The sequence below is a fragment of the Lepidochelys kempii genome, chromosome 18 (assembly GCF_965140285.1).
Source record: "Lepidochelys kempii isolate rLepKem1 chromosome 18, rLepKem1.hap1, whole genome shotgun sequence".
NCBI classification, from domain to species: Eukaryota; Metazoa; Chordata; order Testudines; family Cheloniidae; genus Lepidochelys; species Lepidochelys kempii.
Genome location: NC_136397.1, coordinates 15675969 through 15693642, shown reverse-complemented (window position 1 = coordinate 15693642; position 17674 = coordinate 15675969). Strand labels below are relative to the sequence as shown.

Below are 17674 nucleotides of genomic sequence, written 5' to 3'. Positions count from 1 at the left end.
GAAGGGTGGCTTGTGAAATATGCTCCCTAGGAAACGTCACAATGATGTTGCAGTGAAAAAAAGAGCATAGATGTGGGCTGTCCGTGAATGAACATGTGCTAAACACAGCCCAAAGTCTTGCTGTCAGTAGAGAAGCCCATTATTGTAAGGGACCACTGGAAAATACTCTTGGGCTGTGTTTTGTTTGACCTCTTAAGGCTCAGCTCTGCTCAGGAGCAAGCTTCTGATTACTCGCATCTCTGCGTAAGAAGGGGTTATGTTGGGCAGCATGCTTCTGTCGCATCTTTTGTGTGCAGGTCTCCAAAGCTTTAGCCAAATGAGACGTCTGATCCTGGACTTGCTCTGCAATCTGCCAAGGGCATGAGTAGGATATTTAGGAAGAAATGAAGACTAGTGGTTAGAGCTGGGGAATGTGGGGTGGGGGGGTGGTTTGGGATTTCTGGGTTGTAGTCGCAGCTCTGCCACTGATGTTGTATGACTGGTTTAGTCACTTACTCTCTGCCACAGTTTACCCATCTGTGCAATGGTGGATAATCCTTCTCTGCCTTGGAGGAGCATCACCTGGCTTTGTCTTTAAAGCAGTTTACGCTCACCCAGGCTCAGCCCTGTGCTGTTGAAGGCAATGGGAGGTTTGCAAGTGACGTCAGCTGATCTGGGACCTGGCCCACAGGCCTTTCAGCGAGGCTGTGGTCTTGTTAGTTTTTCTTCCTCTCTCTCTCTCTCTGCCCGCTGCGGGTTTTATCATTTTTACACCGGATTTTCTTCTGTTGCAGATTTTCCAGCAAGTGGATTTCAATAAGAAGCCAGGCCGCATGAGTGCCAAGCCCATTAACTTTGCAGTCATCTTGAAGCTGTCCAATGCTAACCTGCAGGAGAAGGCATTCCGGGTATGTGGCACCCCCTTACCTGTCACATGGAACCTCCCTCCCCCTGCCTTCCACCCCAGGGTTCATGCTCTAATGCCTAGTACAGAGTGAGCGAAACAAATCCCTAGGCAGCTCCTTTGAAGTCAGCATGGTTGCACCGGTGTTGCGGTTCAAATACAAGACAGGACAAGCTTTAAGCAAGCAAGCAGGCTGGTCTGCCTGTCAGCTTTTCCACCCTCTCCTTTATTTTTTTCTCTCCCCCGGCGCATTACATACTCCAACAAATAAAAGGAATACACTGGCTTTGTATAATATTTTTATTTACCAATATTTATTTACCGCATTTTTTGGTCTCGGGCCTTGAGCCCAGTCCTGGGAGGCTTTTCACGGTTCGTGTCATTTGGGCGAGATTTCAAGGTTCATGCCCTTGAGAGGAGTCGTGTGTGCACTGCTCCTACACAACACTCCGGGTGTGCCCTGAATGTTGCCAAGCGCATGAACCTTGCGTGAATGCTACGCACCGGGGTGGATTTTGTTAGGGGTTTATTTCCCCAGCTCCGATGCCTCTGGATTCCACGTGGAGTTTGTACCCTGTTCAGCTGGGGTGACAGAGGCACAAGAAGGCATGAGCAGTGCGTCCAGTGTCACCTCTTAGGGTGGCTTGTTCTGTGGTCTGCGTACTGAGAGAGATCTTCACATGGGCCTATCTCGCATCCTAGCATCCCCATCTGTTTCTCTTCCACCCACAGGACCCCAGGTGGCACAGAGCCCTGGCCCCAGAGAGCTCAGGGCCCTGGCAGAGTGCAGGCGGCTTGGGATTTGGTTTTATCTGATTTCTTTTTCCTTCCACCCCCCCCCTTACCCAGGATGGCCTCATCGAGCAGCTGTATGACCTTACGCTCGAATATCTCCATGGCCAAGCCCACAGCATCGGATTCCCAGAGCTGACCCTGCCGATAGTCATTCAAGTAAGGCGCTTTCCTGTGCTAGGGGCATGCAAATTTGGGGCAGGCTTGAAACGGCGCTGGTGGGAGGGGGTCTCTCTTTTCTCCCAGTGGTGATTTCCCTTGGCATTTCTCCAGATGTTTTTGGCCCTGGTTTCACTCAGGGGCTGTGGGCAAAGGGAAGTCTCAAGGCAGCAGGAGGATGAGGGTGGGTGAGGAGGTAGTTCTGTATTTCACATCTCCCGTGGGAGACGTGGGAGCGGTACAAAGGGGCATCTAATTACTGCAGATGTGTCCTCGTGACTGATGAATGCAGGTTGGCTCTGGGTGCTCTCGCTCTGCAGCATGGGGTTTCCCAGAACAGGCATGAGTTAGTAGCTGTGCCCCATGAGGTGACGTGCTTCCCTGCCCCACAGAACCTCACGCGCCCACCCCAAGATGGGGCTCTCTCCTCCAGCCCTTCCTCTTTCACCCACCACAAAATAACACACATGCCCCTTTCCCCTCGCACATGTAGCAGGACTTATTGTCCCTCCCCATGGCCCCTTGCGCCCGTGCCACGAAGCGGTGCTCTTTCCTTGTCCCCTTGCAAACAAGCCCTGTTCTCCGGTGCACTGCCCTGCCTTCTGATGGGTGTCGCCCGGGTGCGTTTGTATGTGTCAGCTGATACCTGGCGCAGCGGGAGAGCCGGATGGCTTGTATTTAGGTATCAGCGGGTCACTGGTTCTGAACAGTTAAATTTCGCTCTGAGCTCAGTGAACATGTTGCTCTCTCTCTGTTCCCCCTCGGCTCCCTTTTTTAACTCCCTGTTGATGGGTGGCGTATGGGAACTGGCGTTGGTTTGCTGCCCTCACGTTGCTCAGTACTGCAAGCATCTTTGCTCTGCTTAGACACCATTGGCTAGTGAGTGACCATGCACCTGGTTGCTATGACACCTCTGGCTGATCTGGCGGTGACTTCTCAGTGTGGGAACCATTGGCCCTGTGGAAGGCGTATCTGCTCCTTGCTGCAGTGTTGCAGACCAGCACCTGCCAGGCACGGGGTGATGGGCTGGGTGCCTGGAATCTGGCTAGGCCCTTGCCTAGCTGCCACTGGCGGATGGGCTCTTCTGCGCTAGGAGAGCAGCTCCCGTGCTCGCTCCTGCCTGTTCATTTACTGATAAACAAGAGACGCATGAAAGTTTTTGCTCCCTGCGTCGTTTCCAGCAGCTGCTGAGGGCCTCAAAGCCATCCAGAGCTGGTGCTGTGGCTGGAATGGAGCGTGTCCCGCAGGCCCCTGGCACCAAGCGCCCTGTAGCTTCCAGACACCCCACATCCTAGCCTGCCTTTCTGCAGATAATTAGTGCTGTGTGTGCAGTGTGGTGGAACAAGCGCCTGGATAGAACATCCTGTTGATTTCCTGCGTAGCCACCGCTGACCACGGCCTCAGTGTGTCTGCTGGGCCTGGGCGTTGGGTTTGCATTTCCAGAAGCCGAGGTCCCAGGAGGCAGGCCATGTCCCTGGGACACCTCCACTCGGTGATTAAAAATCCCTCCTCCTGGCGCTTGGAGCTCACCTCCTCCTAATGCCTTGGCGCTGGGACCGGAGTCCTGCTGGCAGAGGGTGGGTTCTGCGGCTGCCGGTCCGTGGCTTTGGGAGAAGCTCGGCTGAACCGACTCCAAACGGAACTTGACAGCCCGGAAAGCAGGAAGCACGAGGGCAGATCAAAGGGAAGTGGAGCCAGCAGGATGGAGGGGGTTCAAAGACTTCTCTTCTGCCCAGCGCCTCGGGAGTGACCCGGGGGGGAGGCTGCGGGTTGGCGGTGAGGGTTAAGCCCCCTTCTGATGAGGTGCCGGTCTGGCTGCCTCTGGGCACGCCCTGCAGTCTGGTTCTCTGACTAGAATCAGAACTGACTTTAGAGGAGGCTGCTTGTACCTTCCCTATCCCCCTACCAGAGGGAAAGCAACACACAGCAAGGGCACAGGAAAAGGGGACAGCCACCAGAACGAGGGCCGGGGGACAGGCAGGGGAGGGCATCATCTGTGGCTCGGCAGAAGGGCAGGAACTGTGGATGGTCCTTGCCATGTGCTGCTCCAGCTGCCTTCCTCTCTGCTCTGGCTTGCATGCTCTCGTTTCTTTGTTTTTGGGGTGGCGGGCTGGGGTTGGGTTGGTTTGCCTGGAACACACAAGCCTGGCTGCTTCAGATCATTTATAGCTCCCTGCATCTTTTCCAGTAAGGAGAATGGTGTTTTTTGCTGTGGTCTCCGCTGGTGTAAACCATTGGCGTGGCAGGCTGACAGAATCAATCCTGCTAATCACAGGGCTGCTTAGCTGGGAGCTGGTGCGAGATGTCGCTTGTCTCTCACACGCACCCCTTGGCTTCCCATATTCTGGGAAGATACAATTGTGCGATTTGGCGAAGTGGAGACGCGCACACACATTCACCCACTCGTTCCCTCCTCTCTGTCTGCTCCAGCCTTCTGGGTTGTCTCCGTCTTTTAACGCAGGAGCCAGAGCTGGAGTTGAGATCTCATTACCTCTCGTTAATATCCGAGGCAGATAGCAGGGGAACAGGGAGGGGGCGGGATGGCGGGGAAGGGAGCAAACAAGCCGCGCTGAACTGCACAGATAGGGCTTGAGATTTGGCAGGATTTCTGGCGACACTTCTGCAGCAAAAGAAAAATGATAATGTACATCGCAACGGATGAAATGGATCTCGAGCTGCAGCTGCGGGGATCCGGCGAGATAAATAAAATGACAAATGCATCCCTGGGAGAAGATAAATATGCAGCACCTAAAGATACATATTTTAGGAGGAGTTGGGGGGATTTGAGCAGCAGAAAAGCTGTTTTACTGACCGGTTTTTAAACCTCTCTTTAGGGAGAGGGCAGGCAACATATATTAACCCTGGCGTTTCTGAGGTTGAAGGAGAACTTAGGATCGTGTAGAATATGGGGGATAGAGTGGAGGTGTGCAACGGAGGGACGTGCTTTAGGGTGACGGGAGAGGATTCACCATGTGCGTAGCAAACTTGAGCCAATGACTGGCTTTTCCTGCAGTGCTGTGCGGGCTGCCAGCGGTGGGGGACATGAGCACAGAGCAGGTGTGTCACCTCTCGGTCACGGGGGTACCTGCCTCCCGAGGGATGCAGTTTGTGGGACTGACCTCTCCTTCTCTCTTGTCCTCACGCAGGACTTCTAAAGACCGAGTTGGTCAATCGGAGACTTGTGATCTGTCTTACAGTAACATCTGCAGGCCCCAGCCGAGATCAGGGTACCATTGCACGTGGTGCTGTATGTACTTAGAGAGACGATCCCCGCTCCAAAGATAGCTGAGACAAAAGGTCAGAGGGGAAACTGAGGCACAGAGAGACTAAGTGACTTGCCCAAGGTCATGCACACAGTCTATGGCGAAACCAAGAACTGAACCCAGATCTCCAGTCCCGTGCCTAAACCTCAAGCCTATCCTTCCTCTCAGCCCATCCTCTTCCTCAGTTCCGGCAGTTTCCCAACTCCCTGGTTGATCAGAGTGAGGTGGGAGTGGCTTTTGCAGTCCTGCCTTTGGGGCCCTATCCCACTCTAAGTAACGAGTGTGTGAAATCAAAGTAAAACAAGCCTCTGCCCCACACCTGTGTGTGCTTCAGAGCTGTTAGCTGGGTAGTGTAGTACTTTGTCCCCCAGGTTGCTTTACCTGTTCCAAGCTCGCTATGGACATTAACTGATCTAACCCTCCCAACACCCCCCTTTGCATTAGGCAGTTACAGAATGAGCCTCATTTTATGGATGGGGGCACAGAGGCAGGGAAGTTGTGTGACTCTCCCGAGGCCCCTCAGCAAGTCAGTGGCAGAGCTGGAACTAGAATTCCGATCTCCTGACTGCCCTTTCCTTGCTCTCACTGCTGGACCACGCTGACTCTCGGCTCAGAGGCCGCAGGTTAGCGAGGCCTATGCACTGCAGGGGAAGCGACCCGCTGGCCTTTCACCCTCTGCTTTGGATTCCCTGACGGTTAGCCATTTGTCTGCCCTGGGGGGGTTTCTCTTTGCGTGTGGCTCTGGCTAGGAGCCTGCCTTGGAGAGCTCCTCTCTGCCGAGGGCGGGAGCATTTGGCAAGCAATGTAATGTACCTGGGAGGAAATCTACTTGTCAGTTTGTTCACCTTGCTTCTGCAGCCCTCTGCCAGCAGGGACAGGGACATGGCCTCCGCTCGTCTTTGGGGGAGGGCGGAGTTGAGCCGGAAAAGAGTGGGTGCAGAGCTGGGGGTGCGAGGGGCTGGTTGGGATTGGGAGCAGGATGGGGGGCGTTGTTTAAGGACGAGGCTGCAGGCAAAAAACACATCTCGATCTGGTTGGAATAAAATACCCTCATTGTCTAGTGAAACCGAAGTTTGTTTCCTGGCCAGCGGGAGGCCAGGGCTGCTCCTCGGTGACGGGGAGGGTCTCTGCGCAGGCCGGCGGCAGCATCTGTGGTTTCTGAGCTGTGCGGGCTGGGAGCCCAAGGGTTCCGCAGGAGACATCGGGTCCAAGAGGAAATAATCGGCCAGTCGGAGGCCTCACGGCTGCCCACAGAGAGGTTCATTTTGCAGATGATGTGGGGAGGGTGTGTGGGGTTTGCACTCTGGAAAAGTGAGAGGCATTGGCTGGAATTGGGGGCGGTGCAGGGAGGTCCTGTGTAAACGTCGCCCCAGATGATTCTTCCGGATGCAGCTCAATCCTGTCCCCCCCTCCCCCCCGCTCCTTGGAAGTCCAGTTCTGCCCCTCTCCCAGCTCTTCTAGTGCCCCTCTATCTGCCCCCCCCCCACCTTTGTGTTCCAGTCCTGGGCTCCCCAGTTCTGCTCGTGCGCCTCTATCTACCCCCACTGCCCTTGGTGTTCCAGTCCTGCCTCATGCCTGAGCAGGGACCAGGTGGGTTGTGATTCTATGGCAGCTGGAAGCTCTGGTTTCAGGCCGTGGAGGAGTTTCCAGCCTGATGGTTTGATGCCCTCTCCAGATATAAGCTGTGATAAGGGATGCCGGGAGCCATCTCTGAGCAAGGCGTTGCCAGTTGACCTCCGTGCTGACATCCGGTGCATTGGTCCATCTGTTAAGACGAGGGTGAAGCACCGTGGCTGCGGAGACGGGTAATGGCTGGGCCGTGGCTTCGAACGGAGGGAACGAGGAGCCCTTTGCTGCCTCTCTCCAAGGGAGGCGGTTTTTTTCGTGGGATCATTTAATGGAAACTATTACATGTCATTCATTTTCTGCCTTTCTCCCCTTCCTTTCTTCTCTCTCCAGCTCAAATCTTTCCTGAAGGAATGCAAGATCGCCAACTACTGCAAAGCGATCCGGCAGCTCCTGGAGAAGTTGCAGGAAAATTCTGCCTACATTGCCAGTCGGCGTCAGAAAGCCACCTTCGGCGTGGCCAACAGGGAGGCTGTGGTGAGTTGGCCACTTTGATTTCAGCTTCCTGGAAAGACAGTCTGACTCCGCAACTGGGGTTGAGACTGTGGCAGCAGGAGGAGGGGCGAGGTCATGGAAATGGGTACGCCTGGGGCGTGTTAGACTTTTGCAAAACAGCGTGGACTGCGCTGGACTGTAGCTGGCGAAATTCCCTGGCCAACAGCATCATGGAAAACGTAGTCCCTAAATTACACCCGTTGTTATGGATCACCAGAAGGATGTGTGCTCCTATTAGGGACGCTCCTTTTCAGTGGTAATCGGTTGGGCCTTCTCTTGAAGAAGTCTCTTGCAGCTCACCTGTCCCTCTTCAGATCTGTGGAGGCCACCAGAGGAGTGACAGCTGGAGGAGGGACCTCACCTCCTCTCTAGGAGCTTTGCTGGCTCATGATCCCTGGCTGCCTGCCTCCGGCCGGGGTGCAGGATGCGGGATAATACCTTTGTTGCTCAGCTGATTTCCAGCACTTTGTGTTTGTAAATTGAGTGCCCTGGTTAGATTCTCCTTGTTCGCCTGGAGACGGGAGTCTAAAATCAGTGCCAAGCAATAAGCTGCAGGCTGTGAGAGTGGGACTTCTGGGCATTGTGCCTCCAGAACTGCTGGGCTCTGGGACGTTTCCCCCCCTGCAACCCGAGCCGTTGTGCGTAGCGTGTAGACATCTCTATGTTGGACGCCGAGGAAAGCCACCAAGGCCTGGAGGAGCCAGTGTGCCCTGGGTCGTTCTGCTTTAAAGCTTGGGGGCGAGTCGGATGTGGAGCGGAGAGGAAGGGGAGCGGGTGCCTGAGATGTCAGAGGCCCCCGTCCCTGCGCGTCATGGGGAATCGACCCCGGTGCAGGCAGCAGCTGCTGAGGGAATGCGCGGGGGGCTTTTGGCCTCCGAGCTGTGGCTGCAGTGAGGGGTTTTCTTTACATATAGAAGACTGAGAGTGGGGACTGTAGGGCCCGGGAAGGGGGCAGGGCTGACGCTTCCGAAGCGGGAGGGTGGGCTTTGAGAGGCTTCACTTTGCTCCTGCAGGAGGAGCTGGGATTTTTACCATTAGCTTCAGTGGGGCTGGCAGCCAGGTGTCACCTACCTTGAAAGCCCTCTCTGCACAGAGCTGGCCCGGCAAAGATGAGCTTCCCTTCCAGGCACAAGAAGGGAGTTCCAGTTTCCTGGGGCCGTTCTAGCTCCATCCTCTCTGGTGAGACGTCCAACAAGGGAGTGGCTAGAACCGGTCATGGTGATGGTCAGTTTTCTTCTAAGTGGACACTTGCCCATTGGGAACTGGACAGAGACCCACCTGGCTCATTTCTTACAGGCCACCAGGCAGCCATTGCGTGGTGGCAGCTTCCCACGGCTGCTGGGCTGGATTTAAACCATTGGCCTAGTGATCAGAAGCTCCCTGGCTCATTTCCCATCCTCTGAGCCCATGCAATCTTGCTTTTTCATGCCTTTTAATATGGGCCTGTCTTAGAAGAGCAGCCTGTACAGCTGTTCTGTGAGTCTCTTCTGGTGGATTCTCTGGAACATAAAGTCTTTAAATCATGTGTTGAGGACTTCAGGATCTCAGCCAGAGGTTAGGGGTCTATTACAGGAGGGGTGGGTGAGGTTCTGTGGCCTGCAATGTGCAGGAGGTCAGATTAGATGATCACCATGGTCCCTTCTCCCTTACAGTCTATGAGGCCAGGAGCGGGGCTGTGAGAGAGAGAGAGAAGCTTTGGACAGTCTCTTTCTGGGCTGTGGGGTGAAAGTTCCTCCTATCCTGGTTTGACCAAGACTGACACATGCTTTGCATAATTGTGGAAGAGGAGGGGAGGTGGAAATTCTATTCCATCATCTTCTTACCCTCAAATTCTCAGGCTTACCTACGCTGACCTCTTCTGAGAATGGTTCTTGGCTGTGTGGTGGTGGAGATGCTGCTTTCCAGCATCTCTCCCCTTGGTCTGTAGCCTGTCTGCTCCAAGCTAGGCCCCCAGAGAGGGGAAAAGGGAGCAAGCATGGCCAGGGAATTCAGCTCAACTCTGCTTCCCTCATCCTGAACCTGTTAATTTTTATTTCTCTCTTTCTTGGGCCAGACCCTCTCCTGGGACCCATTCACCACTGATACCTGGAACATATGAAACCCCGCTCTGAATCCAGACTCTCAGTTGCTGTCCCATTTAACAGATTTTTGTATGCTGTTGCGTTGGGCCTCTGGGGTGGGATCTTTCCCTTCCAGGCAGGGAAGGAGAGGTGAAAATATTTCATCCTCCAGAAGAGCCCATGGGGTCGGAGTGAGCTGGCATTTGCCACTCTGTGCCGATGGGAATTGGCTGAAGATCTGTGTTGGGAAAGGCTCCACCTGTTAGTGCCGGGCACGGAGCAGGAGTTCCACTGCAGACAAATTTATCTTCAGACGCTCAGCTGCGTGGACTGCAGGGAAATTATCCTTTCAAATCCTGGTGTATCAGCGCCAGGCCGCAGCAGCGTTGTTCTGGGATTAAGGGGCTGATGGAACTGGTTTTGAAGTGACTAAGTATTCTTTGGTTCTATAAATGCCTTTCTGGATCGGACTGTCTTGCCAAAGGGATTAGGTTTCCCATCTGGAGCAAGGCTTTTTTCATTTTATTACCCCCTCCCCCGTCGATGCCGTGACCACCCACCCGCTCTACAGAGGTGGAGATTTCAGCCTCTGGGGCTCTCCGCGAAGTGCGGGGCCGGGTAAGATCATTCGCTAAATAAAAAGGGTTTCCAGCAACTATGCAATTATCTGCTTGCTCCCAGCAGCTCAGGCTGCAGCCCGGTTTATCAGAACAAGATAATTAATTTTAACACTTGGTTGCCTGCGCAGCGCCTGGTTTATATATCGCATCTGCAGCGGCTGGCTGCTGAAAGGGGCAAGAGTCAGTCTGGGCTGACCCCCGAAGTGCAGCGGCACATGGCCTGCACTGGGAAGCACAGGGGAGCACTCGATTTCCATGCAAGCTTCAGGGGTATGCAAGCGTCAGAGTTGTTTGGAGAGTTTAAAGAGGTACAGCAGCAGCTTATGGCTCCGCTGTGCAGGGATGCCTGTGTTCCCAGCAGAATGTGTGATTGCTGCTCTCTGCACCATGGAGAGGTGGGAGCCATTGCCCGAGGAGGAACCGGGGGGCGTAGCTTGTGCCTCCTTGTGCACGTTAGTAATGGAACAGCATCGACCGCTGGGAATGGGGGGAGCGGCGGGCGCACACTGTGCTCCTGGGGGAGGAAGGGGATGATGGCCCTTCTCATGCACATGCGGAGCAGTTCAGAGTCCTCTATGGAGTCCTTGCGAAGAGATGGTGTTGATTTCCGAGAAGGGGCAAGAGCCCGAGCTAGCGCAGGGGCCTGGCTTCCCAGAAAGGCTTGCTGTGCCCCTCTGCATGTGGGTTGAGTTCACCGGCCTGCCTCCAACCTCACAATGTATGTGGCAGCAAATCACTGCCAGAGAGGGTGGAGGAAGGGAGGCCAAACATCTGTTTGTCTCCCTTGCCAGCAGGAGCAATTGAGAGCAAATGCTCCCTGGAATTCCCGTCCATGCACATGTGCCAGGCGGGGGGGAAGGGGGATGTTACTGGGTCGCATGCTCAGCAGCAGCAAGCAGAGCCCTGGTACCTTCCCCCCAGGCCTGTCTGACTGCCTGCTTCCCTTGCTCTTCGTGCCACAGCAGGGAAACAACCACCCCACCGAGGCAGCTGCTAACCAGCTCGCTGCAGAGCCGGGGGAGTCCTGCCCCTGGACATGGAGTAACTCCTGCTGTCCTGGGAAGAGCTTGTTTAACAGAGGCAGCATGTTGGAGTCGGGTGGGACACTGGACTGGACGCCGCGAGGCTGGTTCTCTCCCTGGCTCTGCGTATGACCTTAGGGGAGTCATTTTACCTCCCTGTTCTCTGCTTTGCTTCCCACCCTTCGTCTTCTCTGTTCAAACCAAGCTCTTCAGGTAGGGGCTGTCCATCATTGGGTGTGTGCGCAGCACCCACCACAGTGGGGTCCCAATCTTGGTTGGGGCCTCTAGACGCTATTGTAACTTAATAGTGGCCACACAGATCAGACAAGGCCCCAGCTCTAAGTTCTGTCACAAAAGACCCTGCCCAGAGGATAGGCAAACTCATCTCACCATCCACCCCTTCTGACCTCATGGGCTCGGAAAGTTCATCTCAGACTCTTCTTAGCTTTGCATCTTGCTTAGGGGAGAGGATGAGAAGGGAGCAGAGAAAAGCAATCCACTGCGTGCTGGGCGGGGAAAGGATCAGGAAAAAATGGAGAAGAGAAGGGGCCAAGTGAAAACAAACTCAGAGAGTGACAGAAAAAGGGGCAGAGAAAAATTCCGCTTCGAACTAAACTGTATCTCTAGGGACTGCACTTTTCCCAGCCTGGTTCAATTCAAAGGCGGCTCTTTAGCAGAGCAGAATTATTTTTTAAGAGATGTGGATTTGTGTGGAACAGCTCTACAGGAATAAAGTTCATGAATGTGACTTGTCTCATGAAGATGTTTCTGCAGTCCCCGGGAGTATCGAGTGTGTCTGGGAAAACTTTGAGCTTCACCCATCTCTGCTATACTGCATGGGCCTAGATTATCTTCTTCTAAAGGACACTGGGAGGCCTGCCAGGATTTGAACCTGCAACTGAAGGGAGAATAGAGACGTCAAACCTGATGCTTCGATTGCTAAACTACCCTTTGCATCTTTGTGAGCTGCTTGCCGTGGGGGAGCAGCCATGCTGGATGTCTGCTCGCCTGCCCCCATCCAACTCTGAATCATGGGTGATGACTCGCGTTAAATCTTTTTTTAAGTGCAATATTCCAGAGCCCAGGCTGCTTTGAGAAGCCGACTCTGATGCTAATAGGATTAATGCATTAATGAATATTTTACTGGGGGGAGCTAGGCAGAGAAAGGAGCCTGCCGCTAACTCTTAATCCCGGAGCGCAGTGTGCCAACCCTGGCCCTAGACTCCTTGGCACCGGTATGGGTCTCTGGTGCAGTGACATGAAATGCAGGCAGGGGAATTAGCGCACCGGGGCCTGCAGCTATGTCTCTGCAAAGATAGCCAGCCTGTCTGAAACCAGGATAAACTTACTCTGTTCTGTAGAGGTTCTGACCCCGCCATCCTCAGCCGGCTATCTGAGCACCTTCCAGTAGGTCGATAAGTGACAGGACTAACGTCGGCACTTCGGGTTCGTTCTGTCTCATCTTGACAGCACATATGATTCTTACACTCTGGGAGAGTTCTGGGTTTTGTTTTGTCCACTCTGCTGTGTTTGTATTAGAGAAGGCAGGTCGGAGAAGAGCGTCTGGCCCTTGGATGGAAAGGTGGTGAGGTTTGTGATGATCCTTGTGAGTCTGTTCCACGGTCTTGGACTGGCCCCCGAGAAAGCTCCATCTCCTGTGCCGGCAGCTGTTTCCTGCTCCCTTTCGCCTGGGGACTCCATTGAACACCTTGGTGAAAATGAGCTGCTCCTGAGACCTTTCCCAGCACAGCCAGCATCTGCCGTGGCACTGTCCCTCTCTCCGGACCCTCTCATCCATTGTGCTCGGCCTCTGGTTTTTCGCTAGTCTCCTGATTCCTGGGGAAAAGGTGGAAAAGGGCGGGAAGAGTTCAGAGGAAAGCTGCAAAACCAGTGGAAGGGGCTTGGAGAGCAAAGATTAGGAGAGGTTCAGCATAGAGAAAAGAGGCGGGGGGAGAGAGCAAATGCATCCTTCCTTCCCCTCCCACCATAAAGGCACTTTGGAGAGAATGGGGATCAGCTGGTACCTTCAGTCTGAGGGCAAGACCAGAAGTCATGGGCTTCACTTTCAGCAGGGAAAATGCAGGGAACTTTGATACTAAGAACATCTGTGGCCCTGGAACCAGCTGCCATCACAGGACAGGAGGTCTGAGACTAGATCCCCAGCTGGGATGGCAGGGTTAGGGCCCATATAATGGCTTCTGTCCCCACGTGGGGGCACAGGCTGTCTCACCTGTGCAGGTTCTTTCACCATACTCCTTGCCGTGGCATCTGAGCATGCTCCGTGTTTTATTAAAACCCACGCACAAAGGTCCCTGTGACCCAGGAAGGGTCCTGAACCAGTCAGTGACTTTCTGTAGGAGCGATGCTGTCCTTAGAGCAGTGCTGACATCACGAATAAACAAGACCGTGGTCATCACTGTGCTGCTGGCATCTCACGGGTTTGGGTTCAGGGCTCAGAAACAAGATGTTAAAAGAGGCCTGAGAGCCTGACGCAGTTTTGGAAGTGCCCTGCTAAGGGAAGATGGCAACAACCACTTTGGGCTTTTCCATCTTTGTCCCAGTAAATGAAGAATGACTGACTGCTGCATCCTCTGCTGACCAGTGTCATTTTGTTTCCTTGGGCTCCCCATGTCTTGCATTCGCTGGTTGCCTGTTGCCCCCTACTTAGGTTGGAAGCTCTCTGGGGCAGGGACTGCCTTCGTGTTTTGTATAGGGTTTAGCATGATGGGGCCCCGATCCATGCTCAGCACCCCTTGTCCCAAATAATTAATAGTGCTGGAGGGAAAGAGAATTGCAAGCAGCTGGGATGGACTTGGTGTCTGACCTGCTCAACTTTTTCCATTGAGGTTCAGAATGAAAAGTCAAGGGGAGTATTTTCATTATTTTCGTGCCCTCCCAGTCCGTCACCAATTAAAAACAATAGATGTCTCAGCACACTGGACAGAACAAAGAGCCTCCCTCCATGAGAAGGTCGGAGGCTTTGCTGAAATGCTCAGTTCTGGCTGGAAGCCAGGAGCAGCCCTGATCTGTGCATAAGGATGACAACTCTGCCACTTTTGCTGTTGTGACGAACAGGACTGAAAGCAGAGTGGAGCCGTCTGACAACAGGCCTGTCTGCTGGCGTGCGTCACCAGAGACCACAGTGTCTGTCAGCGTGTTGAAGAGCAGAGGAGATAACTGGCAAGCAGGCCTGGACTCAAGCCACACAGTCCAGAGCCGTGTGTTTCCAACGTTCCAAAAGGGTGGTATAAGCTTGGGGCCCATCGTTACCCGAAAGGGGCTGTTTGGCTTGATGCTGTCGTCCCTATTCTTGGGTGTATAATCATAGTGTTTAAGGCCAGAAGGGACCACCAGATCTGGTCTGACCTCCTGTGTATCACAGGCCACCAACACTACCCAGCACCCACGAACTAAACCCAACAAGCAGAATTGGACCAGAGTATTAGAGCCCCCAGGAGACTGAACCAGGATGTGCCACAGACAGAGAACAGGTCAGAGCGAGGTGTGCCAATACCAGAATGAAGTGAGAGAGACCCAGATAATCCCAGCAAATGACCTGTGCCCCATGCTATAGAGGAAGGTGGAAACCCCCCCAAGGCCAAGGTCACTGTCATTCGGACCTGGGGGGAAATTGCGTCCTGACCCTATGTATGGCAATCAATTATTCCCTGAGCACGTGAGTGAGAACCCGCCAGACAAGCACCTGTGTTGGCGAATGCTTGGTGCCACCTCAGAGCCCTGGCCCACTCTCTCCCGTGCCCCATCTCCAGATGGGGCCATCACTGATGCTTCAGAGGAAGGAGATGAAACCCCCCCAACTCTCCCCAATGAATAGATTCCAGAACGTTGGAATGTGGGTGTGACAAGCCAGCTGCCATTTATTTACCAAAGTGCTGTTCATGGCACAGAGACCATGGATGCTCCTTCTTTTCCCTTTCCTGCTACGGGCCCGTTCCTGAGCTGGTGCAAATTGCTGTGGCCCCATTGAAGTCTTCAGTAGATACATGCCGGCTTCCACCAGCTGAGGATCTTGCCTGCTGCAAATTGAGGAGCTGCTGTCTCTCTTCTCTCTTGTCTTGTCTTGTCTTGGCAATGTATTACTCTTTAAACGTACTTTTCCCCGGTGGCCTGTGCCCCGGTTGACGCCAGCAGCCCATGTGCTGTCGCAGCTGAGTTGTGATGAGCTGCTCCCAGAAGGCCAGCCTGACTTTCCTGCAAACAGAAGCATGGAGTTTGAAAACCGATGCCCCTGGAGACTGTGCATTGCCATGGCCGGAAACCGAACGTGCCGCTCAGCTGCTCAGCGTGTGCTGGTGTTTGCTTGTGACGCTTGAGTCTGGATCGCCCTCCTTCCCCGCTGGGTCCTGAATGGCTCTGTGTGACCACACATCCCTGTCGCTCCTTCCCTTGTCCTCCTTCGCCAGTCCCTTCTGGTGGTCTCCCGTCTTGCATTAGGCTGCCTTTCCCCACGTGCTGGTGCAGCACCTCTGGGTGCTCCCATAGTACAGATGGCAAGGCTCCGATCTGTGTGGGATCTATGGCAAAGGGATGCAAAGGGATGATAAAGAATGTATTTGAATTGAACGGGTCCTCTTACCGATCACACGCCAGGTGATCAAAGCCGAAAGACATTTTAACCATCTAATTTACTTCCCACTATTTATGAGACTTCTCCTGTTTCTCCCTTCTTGGACAGCGAACATAGATTAGTTGGTCTTGCTTTCTGCCTTCTCAGGGCTGTGATGTTTGGGTGACAGACACTGCTGGGGAATGTTTGTTTAAAAACCAAACACTTTAGCAATAGAATTAAAAACAAACCAGGCAAATGTCTGTCAGATTTATGCTTTACAAATGCAGGTGGGTTTTTTGTTTAAAAAGCTTCATACAAAACAGTTTTAGGGGACCAGATTTGCCCCAACAGTTCCCAGAAATGAAAGGAACAGAAATCCTGCTGAAGTCGGCCTACTGTGTCTGTCTCTGTCTCTTCTCCCCCGGACCCATGGAGTCCTCCAGGCCCAAGAGCTTAACAATTGGTCCCTAAATAGAAGTGAGCCGACTTTCAGAGATGCCCAATGAGTGCTGCAAGTGTTCAGCACCATTGAGGATCCGGCTGCTTCTGTTAGGTGCCAAAATACGGATTTAGGAACAAAAACTTTAGGCCTCTAGGCTTGAATCCTCTGGCCTGAGGTTATGCCTGAACCCCACTGTCCCATGTTCTAGCGTATGGATGCTGCTCTGTGTGGAACAGTTCCCAAAGTCCCTAGTGTGTCTAGCATTCCCCTGCAGATCTCTTCCTTTGCCAAGCCCCCTGTGCTGGTCTCACGGGCTGTATTTCCACTGTGGATACGAAGGGTATTTGTTTGAACTCTGACTGTAAGGGCCAGAATTTCCAAAGTGACCAGTGATTTTTGGGCTGCCCAGCTTGGCACCTAAGAGGGGTGTGGATTTTGGAAAGTGCTGAGCGCCTGTGAATTGGGCCCCTTTCAGGTGTTGCCAGCTGAGCACCCAAAACTAGCAGTCGCTCGGGGAAAATCTTGTCCCTCTCCTTTATATCAATGGGCATGTCTACACTGCGGGGGGGGAAATCCCCAACAAATCCTCAGCAATGGGTCTCTGACCCCAGGTCTACAGACTCAGGTGTGGACTCTGGCACGAAAAACAGCCATGTAGATGTTCCTGCTCAGGGTCTGAGACCCATCCCTTCACCGGGTTTCATAGCCCGAGCAGGAACGTCTCTGTGGCTACTTTTAGAGCCTGGGCGAGCCTGAATCTGTTGACCCAGATGCCGAGCTGTGCTAACATGGGGTGGTCTGGGTTTTTTTCTGCTGTGTGACGGACCCCATAATGCTATGTGTGATACTGTGGTTGCCTTAAATGACTCTTCTGAATTTACACTTCGCCCTGCCCTTGCTCTGCAATGTAGAATCTAGGTTCCCAGGTGGCTCAGTCCAGTGGGCCGTGTCTGCTTGGACCAGGACCTAGGACTGTGGTCTGCAGTCTGTGTCAGCCTAGGGCCTGCTCTCTACGTTGCTGTGTTACATAAAGCCTTCTTTGAACTCCTCTGGTCCTGGCCTAACATCTGTCTTCTGCCTCCCCCCCCCCAGGAACAATGGGAGAAGCAGGTCAAGGAGGAGGGGACACCTCTGACCAAGTATTACGCTCAGTGGAAGAAGCTGCGGGAGAAAGAGATCCAGCTGGAAATCAGCGGCAAGGAAAGGGTAAGGGCTGCAAGTCATCGGCTTCACTGTTTAACTGTACAGTGGGAGACCAAAGGATCCCATGGGATGGCTGCTGAGCAAAGCCGGTCCTTCAGCAGCATGGCTGGAAGAGGGTGTGGTTTGGGGTGCTGCCTGGCAGCTTGATTGGGTGGCCATAGCCACTTAAATGCTGAATGGCCTTCAGCTCCCTGTTCAGCCTTGATGCCTGACTTGCCAGGATCTCGAGCCCAGTGGCAGCTTTTGGATCAACTTCTTGGCTAAAGTGTCTTTCCCCAGGTTGGCTGGGCAGGGATGAGCTTGGGAGGCTGGAGCTGGGACGAGGTTCCTCTAATGGCTGCATTGTGTCTGGGTAGGCTACTGTAGCCAGCTGACGTCCCTCTATGCTGAGGGCAGTTATAAGCGGAGATGAAGTTGCGTTGTCGAATTCAGACCTGGGTCCAAACTTCTCCCGGTGCTTGGCTCATGGGCTTTGCCTGGTTCCCACCTTTAAATATAAAGCTGGTAGGGTGCTCAGATCGAGTGCCTTCTATTCTATG

General features: G+C 53.7%; 1 protein-coding gene across 2 annotated transcripts in view; it reads left to right on the top strand.

The window, feature by feature from the left end:
- Nucleotides 1–17674, top strand: part of NOC2L (NOC2 like nucleolar associated transcriptional repressor) — an 87435-nt gene that overhangs the window by 40051 nt on the left and 29710 nt on the right. For both annotated transcript variants that reach the window (XM_073317129.2, XM_073317128.2), the window contains exons 13-16: nt 774–887; nt 1733–1834; nt 7057–7200; nt 17025–17138. In XM_073317129.2, coding sequence (XP_073173230.2) covers nt 774–887; nt 1733–1834; nt 7057–7200; nt 17025–17138 — 474 coding nt within the window. The remainder of the gene's footprint in view (nt 1–773; nt 888–1732; nt 1835–7056; nt 7201–17024; nt 17139–17674) is intronic.